This window comes from Rhinopithecus roxellana, chromosome 12, assembly GCF_007565055.1.
Source record: "Rhinopithecus roxellana isolate Shanxi Qingling chromosome 12, ASM756505v1, whole genome shotgun sequence".
In the NCBI taxonomy this organism is placed as follows: domain Eukaryota; kingdom Metazoa; phylum Chordata; class Mammalia; order Primates; family Cercopithecidae; genus Rhinopithecus; species Rhinopithecus roxellana.
The window spans coordinates 42156253-42171138 of record NC_044560.1 but is presented as its reverse complement, the minus strand read 5'-3'; the positions used below and the strand labels follow the sequence as shown (position 1 = coordinate 42171138).

General features: G+C 38.0%; 1 protein-coding gene across 4 annotated transcripts in view; it reads left to right on the top strand.

Annotated features, from left to right (window-relative positions):
- The window catches only part of SGIP1 (SH3GL interacting endocytic adaptor 1), a 220442-nt gene that overhangs the window by 126212 nt on the left and 79344 nt on the right, over positions 1 to 14886 (top strand). For 3 of the 4 annotated variants that reach the window (XM_010357090.2, XM_010357089.2, XM_010357088.2), the window contains 3 exons: positions 3805 to 3816; positions 10823 to 10834; positions 14635 to 14659. In XM_010357090.2, the coding sequence (XP_010355392.1) occupies positions 3805 to 3816; positions 10823 to 10834; positions 14635 to 14659 (49 nt within the window). The remainder of the gene's footprint in view (positions 1 to 3804; positions 3817 to 10822; positions 10835 to 14634; positions 14660 to 14886) is intronic. The other variant, XM_010357091.2, reaches the window with a different exon arrangement.

The following is a 14886-nucleotide window of genomic DNA, read 5'->3' as shown; positions in this document are numbered from 1 at the left end:
CAAAACGTCTGTATAAAATGCATGACAGTATTTATTACTGATTATCTTTTTCCTTCCTCTACCACCAGATGTAAACCCATTGGAGCTTTTATCGCCTTTTCTGTTGTTCACTAATATCCCTAAAATAGTGTCTGGTATTTACTAGGTGCTCAATAAATATCTGTTAATGGTTTAATAAATGAATAATCCTTTTGCTCCTTGTGAATACCCAAGTAGTCATAAATAGCCAAGACAAAGTGATTATTTTATAATAGAATCCCATTTATTAAAATATAAAGATTCGGACTGGGCATAGTGGCTCATGCCTATAATTCCAGTGCTTTGGGAAGCCACATTGGGAGGATTGCTTGAGACCAGGAGTTTGAGACCAGCCTGAGCAACATAGCGAGACCCAGTCTTTACAAAAAATAAAATAAAAATAAAATTAGCCAGGTGTGGTGGCATGCACCTGTAATCCCAGCTACACAGGAGGCTGAGACGGAAGGATCGCTTGAGCCCAGGAGTTCAAGGTTAGAGTGAGCTATGATTACACCACTGCACTTCAGCCTGGGGAATAAAACTAGACCCTATCTCTTAAAATACATCATATAAACAAAAATAAAAAGAGAAAGATTCAGGATACAGTCAACCTATTTTTCAGGTTCAATGATTGCAGACTCTTAAAAGGCTTACAGATTCAACCTGACATTTTATGTCTTGATCCCACTCTATGATGCCTGATGCCAAAAATTCCCATGACAGCTCAATTCCTTGTTAAGCTGGGCAGCAAGCAGGGATGTAATCAGAGCACAAAAGCTTAATGTAAGTGATCATCAAAACTGGTTTATATTTTCTTCATTCACCTGTATTAGCTTTGACTCTCAAACAGAATTCAATTTTGAATTGGTTTCTAACCCCTCATGCAAAAATGTAGGTAGCAACAAACCTAACTTGAATGAATACTTGCATTTTACTATGTTATTTGGAGTAATAACAGCCAGAGAGAGAGACTCTCCAGCTGCAGAGGGTAGGGGTCTATGAGTTCCTTGAAAGCTATTGATTATGGGATAAGCTGCCTTTCAACAAGCCTTGTAAGTCAGAAATTGTGTTTTCTTAGGCTCTTGGACAAAAAAAAAAAAAAGTTCCTGTACTTCGTAGCCGTTCAATGGTTGTATTTTAGGTAAATTTATATTTTATCAAAAAATTCACTTACTCTATTTCTATTTACAAGTAAGCCCAGAGGGATATCTCTCTTTCCCATTTCTCTTATTTATCTTTTCCATAATTAAAAATAAACTCTGATGCTACTAGCTCATTTTAAATCAAATATATATTTGTTTTTTCCTATCTTTGTTTTTATTGTTTTTTTCAACATTCTAAGGAAACCTTTAAGCTAAGAGGTCGAGGTCATAGCCTAGGTGTTGATAGCTGCTGCCATAGCAAAACAGCATATTAAATAAAGATGGTTTAATATATCAGGTAGCCTGAGGTGGAGAGGTGTAGGGAGGAGGGGAGGGATAACACTTATCGTTTGTGTGTTCACGTTTAGTCTTCTGATTTTAATTATATAAGATGCACTTTATTTTAGAAAAGGCTGAGAAATTTACCTTATAAATAAGAGTTTTAGTTCAGGGGCTGAAAACTGCAAGGGTGTAGCCCCTTTCTTGGCCCTTAACTATTCTGAAGCATTAGTTTTCACTCTAGGAGAAAATTCTGCCCTGGACATCTGAGCACATAATCTTCACTAATGTTGTACAAAGCTGTGCCACTTCTTTAGAACGTTTGTAACATGGGTAGCACCTGAGGTCACTAATAGACAGAGAAATTAACAGTTAAGTAGGAGCTAACTGAAATATTTATGGAGCTGGTGAAAGAACCATTACAACTGAGGACACATGGCTTGTGCCATATATAATTCAGACTTATTTCAAAGAACAATTTTTTTTTTATTTCAAAAGACATTGTGCTTCAAACATTTGTATAATGTTACAATGGCTCCCCATAAAGGGAATTTATAAACTTGTGTTGAGCACCTCACTCTATGTTTGGGGCTAGAGAGAAGCCATGCATAGCCATTATTGTGAGCTAATAATCAAGTGGAGACATCTAAACAATACAGAACAAAATAAAAATTGCAGAAATGTACTAGCAATGTGTACCTTTGTTCCCTGAGGCTAATAAATGTCAGGCAAATACAAAGGCCTTCAATATTTATTTATTATTTTGAACAAAAGGACTGAGTCACAATCAAACCAGAGAAAGGAGCAATGTATTTTGGCAGGAAAATCTGGGAAAGGTCTTATGGAAGAAATGTTACTGACCTTGAAAAATGAGTAATTTTGATTCGGGGAGAGGGAGAAGTAGCATGGGAAGAAGACAGGGAAGCGTGTAAGTGCATGGCACATCCAAGAGAGCCAGGAGAGTGCAGCGAGGTGCAGGCTTCATGGGAAGTCAACGGAGGAAGATGAGGTTGGGAAGGGAAGCTGCAGCCCTTCACCAAAGCATTAAATTCCATAGAATGGAGTAGGCATTCTATTTTCTGGATAGTAAGGAGGTTTTTTAAGGGCAGAATGATATATTCACTTCACTATTTTTGGAAAATGATTCCGAGGATAGTGTGAAGGATGGATTAGGAGATGAAGCTGGAAATAGGACCATCAGCTAGGAAGCGAATGTGCTGTCAGTGAGGGATAATGAAGGCCTCATTAAGATAGGAGCTGAGGAACTAAGAGGGCATTCTGAGGGGCCATTGACCACTCACAGGGAGAAGAATTCATAATTGTCTGTGGAGAATAGGGGGAAATCAAGGATGGGATCAAAGAAGACCTGACAGTTCTAGCCATGGTGAGTTGGGAGAAGATGATAGGTCCTGGGTTCCCTGGTGAGACTGGAGTTTCTGGAAAGTCTCATGTTTTTGTTTCATGACCATGCCTGGCTACAATGCATGAGTAGTATTTTCCAACTCCTCTCAATATTATGAAGCATAATTTTTTTATTGTCAAGCCACAAATCTGTTTGATAAAAGTAAACCATTCAAAAGAAAGATTAGGCCAGGCATGGTGGTTCACACCTCTAATCCCAGAACTTTGGGAGGCTGAGGTGGGGGGATCACTTGAGCCCAGAAGTTCAAGACTAGCCTGGGCAATATAGCAAGACCCTATCTTTACAAAAATAAAAATAATTAGCCAGAGACTGTGGTACATGCTTATAGTCCTAGCTACATAGGAGGCTGAGGTGGGAGGATCTCTTGAGACCAGGAATTGAGGGTTTCAGTGAGCTATGATTATGCCACTGCACTCCTCCCTGGGCACAGAGCAAGACAGACTCTGTCAGAAAAAGAAAGAGAGAAAAAGAAAGAAAGAAAGAAAGAAAGAAAGAAAGAAAGAAAGAAAGAAAGAAAGAAAGAAAGAAAGAAAGAAAGAAAGAAAGAGAAAGAAAGAAAGAAAGAAAGAAGAGAGAGAGGGAGGGAGGGGGGAGGGAGGGAGGGAGGGAGGAAGGAAGGAAGGAAGGAAGGAAGGAAGGAAGGAAGGAAGGAAGGAAGGAAGGAAGGAAGGAAGGAAGGAAGGAAGGGAAGGGAAGGGGCAAGCTTAGAATGTGCTTAGATGCCCAGATGAAGTCCACACTGATGCCCTCTGTAGCTTGAACTAAAGAACAGCAGCCTGGGAATGACCATATCAGACCCCTACAGGAAGCATTTATAAAAGCAGTGCCTTCAAGAGCTGCCTTAAGTAAGGTTATCCTGAGTCTTGTCCTGTTTCTTCTTGAAAATACATTTCACCTCTCTCATTTTCTCTTTATTCTTCCTCCCCATGCCTACGCTTTTAGAGGAAAAGTCCGGTAAGAAATAAGTCCTTTCCACTTTGGGGGCAAACATTATTTATTCTGTTTATTTGCATTATCTGCATATCTAATGACTGACTGTGTTTAACACTTAAACAAGGTTTTGAACTTTAAAAACAAACCTTTGTGAACCATGACCAGGTCTCATTATGCCACATGGGAAAAAAAGGATGTTGGTTGCTAAGTGATTTTACAAACCCGTTATTAAGGGCCCTGGGGTAATTTTGTAAAGATTCACCTCTGCCTCAATCACAGCCATATAATCAAATATTTTTGGTACTAAGTTTCATTTATTGCAGTTTCCACTGGAATTAGTCAAGCTACATATACATATCATGAGCTAAGCAAATGTTTTTTAAGTTAATTTTTGATTAGTGTACAACATAGTAGCATCTGGAATGCCTATGAAGCTGGCCTGGGAATGGGGAGTTGTAGGGAAGCTGGGGGGTTTTATTTTGTTTTTGTTTCAGTAAATCCAAATATTCCCTCCTGGAATTGTCAGAGACTGGAAAAGAGGATCTTTATAAAATGTAAATTACCTCCTGGATGTTAATTTTTAGTAGCAGTGGGTGATTTTTAGTGGCAACACAAGTCTGATACGATGTACCTACATCGTTTTATTTTAGAGCAACACAAGGAACAGATCTCAAAAAATAAAATGAGTTTGTTCTCTTCTTGGTTGCCTGGTTTGTTGGGAACATGTTCTCAGGATGCTGATGCATGGCTGACAGAGGTGACCTCTCTGGTGGAAAATAGGAAAATATTATGTTCCATGTTCACAGCACCAAGTAGTTGGTTTGTTGTTAACGCACCTAGGTGGGTGGTGCAGTAAGTGCTTTCACCTCTTATCCTTCCCACTGACCAAATCCTGGCAGCCACTCCACCACATACAGGATACTGTGCTTACAGAAAAGCCATAGGATAGGAGGGAGGCGGAACAGAGACACAGGAAGGACAACAATATGAGACCAAAACATTAAAATGTCTCAAAATATGAGCCCCTTTTGGTTTCCAAAAATAACATAAGGAGCTACAATGATGATTATTACTAACCTAAATGACCCGCTTCTGAGTAATTCAGAATCAACTATGCATTGCCTGTTCTGTGGCAGCAGAATATTACTGGTGCTCTTTAATAGCCTTTCCTTACACTTTTCCAATTTCATTTATTCTTGTGGACCCTGAATGTTTTTCTGAATTAACCAAATTTGGCCACTTCAAATATCCACAGGACTGTGTGGCCTGAAGTTTGTCTATGGTGCTTTAAAACTTCTCTCTTTTTCATTAATTTTTCTCCTGTTGTCCTTCACGGCAATTTTAACTGCAAGAATTTCCCCCTGTCACTCCCTCACCTAATTTTTCTTTGGAAATGTCCATCTTGATTCCTCAGCCTGGTCATTTTGATGACTAGCAGGTTCTTTGTTTCTCTTCCCAAATGAAGTTTTAGAAGATCATCTCAAATATGTCTGATTGAATATAATAGACAGTCGCTGTAATCTAACTTGTAATCTGTAGTCGACCGAAGTTTAAATACAGATAAACACCTAAAATAGCATGGCAAATTGATGCTTGCCAAATAGTTTATCTTCACCCTAAAGCATTTAAAAACAAGAAGGAATCCTTGTAAGAATCTTAGTAATAAATGTAGTGATCATATATTCTAATTCTTTCCTAGAAAATTCTCTAACATTAATCACTCAATTTGCTAAAATGAGGCTATAGAAAAATCATATTTGTTTAGTGCTTTGTAGTTAATTGCCCATTCTCAACTTTGTTTCCCTATAGCACTAAATTTAGCAAATTAGGATGCCATAAAACTTCAAAATCTGGGTTATTTAATGAATGTGACAAGGGGGATAGATTGTTTTGTTAGTTGGAAATGATAAACATATTAAAACACTTTATTCACATTGACTAAGATGAAGGTATCATAGTTAACTGAATTTAAACTAACTCCGTTATATAAAAAATAATAAAACAGAGCTGCCATGTCATATAAGAACAGTGTGAAGATTGAGGATGTAGGCTGCAGTATTTTCTTTTAGGTAGATATATTCATTTTGAAAATTATATAAATTTTAGAAATATACCACATTCTAGATCTTCATTCCAGTGACAAAATCATAGATTAGCAGTGTTTATCCACTTTGAAAATAGCCTCAACATATAAAATAAGAGTTATCTCTAAGTTGAACACCAAAATAAAAGTAGAAGGGAAAATAAAATGTTTTCCACATTGGAAGACCAAGAGAAATCTAGGTAATGAACACAGTATTTAATTAGGAATGAAGGAAATTTGTTCAGAAAACAAGCAGACCACTTGCAAAGTCTCTGAGTAATCAGACATAGAAATGAAGCAGTAATAACAGCAGATAGAATTTACTGAGCGCTTATTATGTATGACACAAATGGCTGCAATCAGAGGTGAATTAACCTCCTGCAGATTCTGAACAACTGAATAGGTGTTTTGTTTGGTTGTGCAGTTAAAAACAATTTCAGCCCACATTTCAAAACTAGAACATTTCAAATTAAAAAAAAAAAAATCTGGATGCTCATCATCTCTCTGAAGACCTGGCAGGACTAAGCCCACATTCTCACGTGGCACATATGGGGTGCACTGAATAGTGGCCAGTTTTCCAGAATCTCATAATGTGTGTGTGCCTGACTCCCAGCACCCCCTCCCCATCCCCCACCCACTTTTTACTCTTGCAAGCATTTGGGTTTGCAACTTTGGACGTAGATCTCTCAGCTTATAGAATATATCAAGACCAGATACTAAATTAGTTTTCTTCTGCCTTTGAAGAAAATTCTGTATATTGGTAAACAAAAAATAGAACACTAAAGGCTTTGACATTCTTGGGAAATGATGGGAGAAAGGGTAAAGCAAAATTTTGAACAGGCAAAGACCCTTCCGTCCTGGCTGATAATTTTTCTGTCCTTATCCGGCATAGCCTAAGCCAATTTTTGCTCTTCAGTGGTGATAATTGGCATATATAAAGCCCTTCCATTTGCTCCTGGAATTATTTTCCTTTTGAAGTTTTCAGATAGCTCTTAATTATAGACCTTGAGGCTTTCTGGGTCTGCACTTTGCACAGCTTCTAGCTCTGTCTTTTGGGTTCTGTTTAATCAGCCTGTGACTACATGAATTTGAACAGCTATTCCCTGCTGAAGGCATTTTGCAAATGGAGTTTCCAAACTGCTATATTACAAGGTTGTCTTTTACTGGAAAAAAAAATTAAACCTTGAACTTGTGATTAAAATATAGGTTTATAACTCATTGGAAATTAAGATATGACTCAATTTGGGTAGATTAATATATTTGAAATTATTTTGAAAAAGTATTCTGTATAACCTTAAATTAAAAGTAATGGCAAAAAACCGCAATTACTCTTGCACCTGCCTTAATAATAAAGTGTCTTGTATGTAAGGTTTTGCCACTGAATGCTTGCAGTCTAGATTCTATTTTGCATATTTCTCACAATTTTATCTTGGGCCACTTTTAGTCCTCTAATTGCTATATTTTAAAAGTGAATTGTTTGTCATGAAATTCCCATACCTCTTTCTACACAAAGGAACTTTTTAATTTGGTCACTAAAGAATAATAAAGTCTAAAGTTTCATATATAAAAGTGTTTGAATTTTTCTCAAAACGCAGTATGGATTAGTCAATAAGATAATTTAAGCCCAGAAACAAGTATTTATGTGGCCTTTTTTTTTTTTTTTACAATTTTATTTAAGGTGCATCCAGGCAGGTTTATAAGAAAAGTGGACTCCATAGGTAGCAGTACCTGGAAAATAAGGCAAATAATAAAGTCTGTAGTATTACAAGTCAATTGTCTAGAATAATATGTCTAGAATGCTAGCTACTTATAAACTGGTCTGAAAAATAACCACTCCTGGATGTTAATCACAATGACTCTCTGCTTTTGGAGTCATTCAACAATGCTATGCTTGGCATCATAGAAGGAATGAGAAAATGAGAAATAGGGGATCTGAATTCTGTCTCTGGTTCTACCTGCTTACTAGCTGTGTATCTCAGAGCCTCACATTCCTCTCTATAGCATGTAGCCACTTGGACGAGATATCCATGGAGGCCTACCCAGATGTAAAAAGCTACAACTTTTTGCTTCCTATCTATGTTCTAGAAAGATTATCCTCTACATTTGAACAAACTCCTAACTTTCTTTGTGTTTGTGCTCCTAGTTTTGGTTTTGGGAGGTAGCTTCTAGTGACTCCATGCATTAGCCCATATATTGAAAGGGAAACTGATGAACAGCTCTTTCCCCACTCACATCCTAGTCACTCGTGTTACATCAGAAAGCTCCTAAAGAGGCAGAGCTATCAGAGATTGTTGGAATAAATTGATAGCAGCCATAATCAAGATTTGAAAAGCAAAAGGAAGAAGTCATACATCTGCTTGTTGTGTTTGTTGTTGTTGTTGTTGTTGTTGTTTTTATCATACTTTAAGTTCTAGGGTACATTTGCACAACGTGCAGTTTTGTTACATATGTATATATGGTGCCATGTTGGTTGCTACACCCATTAACTCGTCATTTACATTATTTCTCCTAATTCTATCCATCCCCCTCCCCCTACCCCACTACAGACACTGGTGTGTGATGTTCCCTGACCTGTGTTCAAGTGTTCTCTTGTTCAATTCCCACCTACGAGTGAGAACATGCAGTGTTTGATTTTCTGTCCTTGTAATAGTGTGCTCAGAATGATGGTTTCCAGCTTCATCCATGTCCCTACAAAGGACATGAACTCATCCTTTTTTATGGCTGCATGGTATTCCATGGTGTATATGTGCCACATTTTCTTAATGCAGTCTATCATTGATGGACATTTGGGTTGGTTCCAAGTCTTTGCTATTGTGAATCATGCCGCAATAAACGTATGTGTGCATGTGTCTTTATAGTAGCATGATTTATAATCCTTTGGGTATATATCCAGTAATGGGATCACTGGGTCAAATGATATTTCTAGTTCTAAATCCTTGAGGAATCACCACACTGTCTTCCACAATTTGAACTAATTTACACTCCCACCAACAGTGTAAAAGTGTTCATATTTCTCCACATCCTCTCCAGCATCTGTTGTTTCCTGACTTTTTAATGATCGCCATTCTAACAGGTGTGAGATGGTATCTCATTGTGGTTTTGATTTGCATTTCTGTGATGACCAGTGATGATGAGCATTTTTTTTATGTGTCTGTTGGCTGCATGAATGTCTTATTTTGAGAAGTGTCTGTTAATATCCTTTGCCCACTTTTTGATGGGGTTGTTTGATTTTTTTCTTGTAAATTTGTTTAAGTGCTTTGTAGATTCTGGATGTTAGCCCTTTGTCAGATGGGTAGATTGCAAAAATTGTCTCCCATTCTGTAGGTTGCTGTTCACTCTGACGGTAGTTTCTCTTCCTGCACAGAAGCTGTTTAGTTTAATTAGATTCTATTTATCTATTTTGGCTTTTGTTGCTATTGCTTTTGGTGTTTTAGCCATGAAGTCCTTGCCCATGCCTATATCCTGAATGGTATTGCCTAGGTTTTCTTTTAGGGTTTTTATGGTGTTAGGTCTAACATTTAAGTCTTTAATCCATCTTGAATTAATTTTTGTATAAGGTGTAAGGAAAGGATCCATTTTCAGCTTTCTACAGTTTCTGGCTTTCTAGCCAGTTTTCCCAGCACCATTTATTAAATAGGGAATCCTTTCCCCATTGCTTGCTTTTGTCAGGTCTGTTAAAGATCAGATGGTTGTAGATGTATGGTGTTATTTCTGAGGGCTCTGTTCTGTTCCATTGGTCTATATCTCTGTTTTGGTACTAGTACCATGCTCTTTTGGTTACTGCAGCCTTGTAGTATAGTTTGAAGTCAGGCAGTGTGATGCCTCCAGCTTTGTTCTTTTTGCTTATGATTGTCTTGGCAATGAGGGCTCTTTTTTGGTTCCATATGAACTTTAAAGTAGTTTTATTCCACTTTTGTGAAGAAAGTCATTGGTAGCTTGACGGGAATGGCATTGAATCTATAAATTACCTTGGGCAGTATGGCCCTTTTCACGATATTGATTCTTCCTATTCATGAGCGTGGAATGTTCTTCCACTTGTTTGTGTCCTCTTTTATTTCACTGAGCAGTGGTTTGTAGTTCTCCTTGAAGAGGTCCTTCACATCCCTCATAAGTTTGATTCCTAGGTATTTTATTCTCTTTGTAGCAATTGTGAATGGGCGTTCACTCATGATTTGTCTCTCTGTCTATTATTGGTGTATAAGAATGCTTGTGATTTTTGCACATTGATTTTGTGTTTTCTAAGGTCATGTGGTCCACCAGGGTTCTGTTGCTGCTGGACAGTTTTCGCCATTCCCAACTATGTTTGTCAGGGCTTCCTCATCTTTCCCATCACATTCTCATCATTCACATCACATTGGTAGAGGTCGCCCAAATCACTAGGCCAAGAACATTCAACACAAAAGTATCCTCATAAGCACACCTTCCATAGAACACCAAAGAAAAATTCCAGACAAGGAAAAGTGCTCTCTAAATCCTGCCTCTGGTTTTTCATAAGCTCCTTTTGTACCCTAACTACGTGAAAAATGCATTATTGTCTATATTTGCTAACATCCTGCTCTGTAGGGAACAGTTTACTTCTCTCTTCTCTAAGTACCCCCTCCTCAAACTTTCTAGAGAAAAACTTCTATGGCAAGACATTAAACATTGTTAATAAAGTTTTCTTGTATGTTTCTGCCTTGTTCTTATGTACACATAACTAAAACTTACATATCCACGTTAGCAAAGCTGTATTGTACAATGGATATCCTCTCTTTAAGGTTCTCCGACGCCTCCTGTGGTTTAAATAAGCCCTAAACACTAGGACTGCCTGTCTTCCTTTGGCCTGATTCTCTGGAATGTATGTTTGGTTAGCTGCTTATGAAGTTTTCTATTACCCAAGACTTTTGACTGATCCATCATTCTCTGACTAGGTGTCTGTTCTCTCTTCCTTTTTGCTGATCACAGAGGCGCAGCCCGGTAAGAACTCTCAACATTTTTACCTTAAACATGTATAGAGAAAATTGCTGCCAAGGCAAGGTGGCCAGGTTGGTTTCCCATTAAATTTATGATAACCCAGTGTGAATGAGGCAGGTGAAACAGGTTTACTGATTGAAAGCCTCTGACCCTCTTAAGTATCAGGGGCATATTTTAGAATTGTCAGAGCACTTTCCCATAACTAACTGAACTAATACATGGGAATCTCAACTCCTAGTACTAAATTTGGAAAATATATGGAATGTGTGTGTGTGTGTGTGTGTGTGTGTATGTGTGTGTGTGTGTGTGTATGTATGTACATAAAAGGCCTAGTTCACCAGAAAGTACCATAGAAGTTGATAGCAAAGAGATAATAAAGACTAATAAAACTATTAAGAATGTAAGGGGCCGGGCGCGGTGGCTCATGCCTGTAATCCCAGCACTTTGGGAGGCCGAGACAGGAGGATCACGAGGTCAGGAGATCGAGACCATACCGGCTAACATGGTGAAACCCCGTCTCTACTAAAAATACAAAAAATTAGCTGGGTGCGGTGGCGGGCACCTGTAGTCCCAGCTATACGGGAGGCTGAGGCAGGAGAATGGCATGAACCCAGGAGGTGGAGCTTGCAATGAACCAAGATTGCACCACTGCACTCCAGCCTGAGCAACAGAGCAAGACTCCGTCTCAAAAAAAAAAAAAAAAAAAAAAAAAGTAATGACACCATTTTTAAGCCATCATTGTTTTTAAGCCTGAATTCAAAATATGTTCCTGCACCGTAACTTACAATGATCAGAATATGCTGATACATCATTATAATTTCCATCTTGGGAGAGGGAGACACACTTTCAAGTCAATATTCCTAGGCTATCACATAATTCTAAATAAATTTCATCACAGAAGACAAACTTTGGGAGGGTAGATCAATATTAATTTGCATTGTTCAAAATGGAAACTGTCGTTTTCCTCAAGTTGAAAAGTATCATCAATTTTTTTTTTTTTTTTTTCTGTGATGGATCTCACTCTGTCACCCAGGCTGGAGTGCAGTGGTGCGATCTCTGCTCACTGCAAGCTCTGCCTCTTGAGTTCAAGCAATTCTCCTGCATCAGCCTTCCAAGTGGCTAGGATTACAGGTGCCTGCCACCATACCCAGCTAATTTTTTGTATTTTTAGTAGAGACGGGGTTTCACCGTGTTAGCCAGGATGATCTTAATCTCCTGACCTCATGATCCGCCCGCCTTGACCTCCCAAAGTGCTGGGATTACAGGCATGAGCCACCGCGCCCGGCTGAAGAGTATCATGAATTTAAAGCAACACAAAGAAGGGTCTTTGTTATGTTTGAAATGATACTCGTTTACCTGGTCAGTCCATTAAGAGAGGAAATGGAACTGAAAACAGCCTCTCTGAAATATCCCTAGGCCTGTGCCAATCCAATTAGTCAATTATTATTTGATGCAAATACCCTGCCCCAGGTGACCAGTTGGTGGTTCTCTACTAAACTACATAGCTAATACCATTGAAAGACGGTATCTGCAGAGACCGCTAATCTATGGATGATTCCAACCCAGCTGTTAAGTGACATCACAGATTATGAAAAGAGTGAATTCAGTCATTCAAAGTGAGGAAATTTATTCATGACATACATATAACAACAAATACAAGCATTGAAAGGGGGAAAATACAGTCACTTGACAAGGGGAGGTTTTTGAATCCAATGGGCTTTTTTTCCTGAATGTGGTTTGTGTGGTCGACATCACCTCAGTCTTTTTCTAAATATATCATGCTGCAACATTAAGGTCATCAGAGACCTGTATGCCCATCCAGCAGACAGCAGGACTTTCTTTCCTGTTGCTGCTGACTTGCTGCTGATCTTTCAAATATTTGTTGCTTTCTAAATTGATAGTAGCTTTGTTCTTCCTAATTTCTAAACAATAGAGTTTTCTTGAATACTTCTGCCATGTCTTGGTTGCACTTAACTTGGGATTGTTCACTCGTGAAGACTATTTAATAAAAATGTTACAGGGGCTTCTTCTTTAGTGCCTTTCAACTGTGAACATCTACTGAATGAATTGACACCCCTGGGAATTGATGACTACAAAAGGAGCTCTGTACCTTTCTCGGTTTCATGGATATTAACATTTAAAGGAGTAGGACAGAGGGACAAAGAGGTCTTCAATACAGTCTCTGGGACCTCCTGGGTTTTAGGCCTCACAGTACTAGGTGGACTGTGTTCCCTCAATGCTATTTATTAATCTTGTGATTGACTGCTTGAAACTAAAGGCCTTCTATCTCTTCCTTCAGATCTTATTAATGAAATTCTATCTGACAGTTCATAACCCAGAAAACATCTGTTATCTAATTATTTCTGTTATCTAATCATTTCTGTCTACAGAGCCTTCTTTTCCAAATGTAAACCTGTATCCAAACTTCCATAATGTCCTTGGCAGATTTACGTGGCCATATTTATTAGAAAGTATTTATAAATAATGTAGTCATTCTCTATATGGCACACTTAGTAGAGAAAAACAGATCACATTATTAGACAAAACAAGCCAGAAAATGTAGTTTGAGAGGCTGAGAAAGCATCGAATGGATCCTTTTGCAGATTGAAACTGCTCCTTTAACATAAATGGGTTCAAAATTGGACAGAAAATGCTTATGCAGCCTTAGAAACAAGGGAAAGAAGCTTCTTATAGGTCGATTACAGAGGCGCTAAATCTTGTCCTAAGCTGTTAATGTTATACTTTGAGAGAAGAAAATGTATCCGTGACCACCAAATTGAGCCTTCACTCAAATTAAAAAGCAGGAAAAAAAAATGTGTTTGATGGCCATTCAACAAATCTCTTCATGGTCTCACCTTTTGGAATACTTTCTTATATGTACTTCGGCTTTCCCTGTCCTCAACTCTGGCCCTGTCATTCTCCTATGGCAGGCATCCCAACCCATGCTCTACCCCATGATACAGCCATCCTCGTGGTCTACTTTTCTGGTGGCATCCATGCTGAGGACTTTTCACAACTTCTGGTTTTTAATCAAAACTTTTTATCTAATCAATCCTTCTACTATCTAAATAAGTTTATGCTAAGGCATTATAAAAACTGGAGATGACCTGCTCAGATTATTCCTGCCAGGGCTATTTGTATTCCAATAATATCATGATGTCTTGAGCACAAGACATTACTTCCAGTTCACTAATTGATGGGCCTAGTGGCAGGCAAGTGAAATAAATTGGGAGGATGAGTGCATAGGGTGGAATTCCCTGACTTTCTGAATAAAACAGTTCATTCAATGGCAGATGGTTCAAGTTTCCCTTGCCTTTTACACTTGCCACCTATACCTGTTAAAATCACATTTGTAAACTGATGACTGTTTCCATTAGCAACCTGGGGACCCCACCTGACAAGGAGCATGCACTACTCCTAAATACACTCTGTAATTTTTAAGCATCAAACATATGCTAAACTTCGATTTACTTTCTTATCTACTAGAGTTTAAGAGGTTTTTTTTTAATGGACTATTCAATATTTGAATTTAATTTACCAAATCTACCCAGGTAAGGGGTTTTCCTTGTTCAGAAGACTTATGATTTACTCTTCCTTCCTCTCTATAATCTTTGAATGAAATAAAAAAAAAACTGATTTCTGTGTGTACCTACAATTTCCTACTTAAATGCGGTTCTGAGAAAAATTTCATTTCCCTATCTGCATTTATTTGAGTTCAGTTTAATTGCAATGACAGAAATAATACATATTGTACATAACATATATGTGGTCTTAAACCTTATAGTGTCTATTTCTAATTCTAGGGTGCAATTAAAAGGAACTTATCCAGTAAGTATATCTTAGCTACCAGAAATAGCGTATGATTTAAAAGAAAGAACAGTTCCTTGGATCTTGGAGTATATATGCATATGAATTATGCATTCCCGGGCTTAATTTTTAAGACTTACAAATTTTTTACTTTTACAGCAAAGAATTCTTGTAATGATAGAGGGCCCCTGTGGGTTCTGAGTGATTAATGTTTAAGTTCTGAAAATAAATATGTTTTTGGAAAAGCA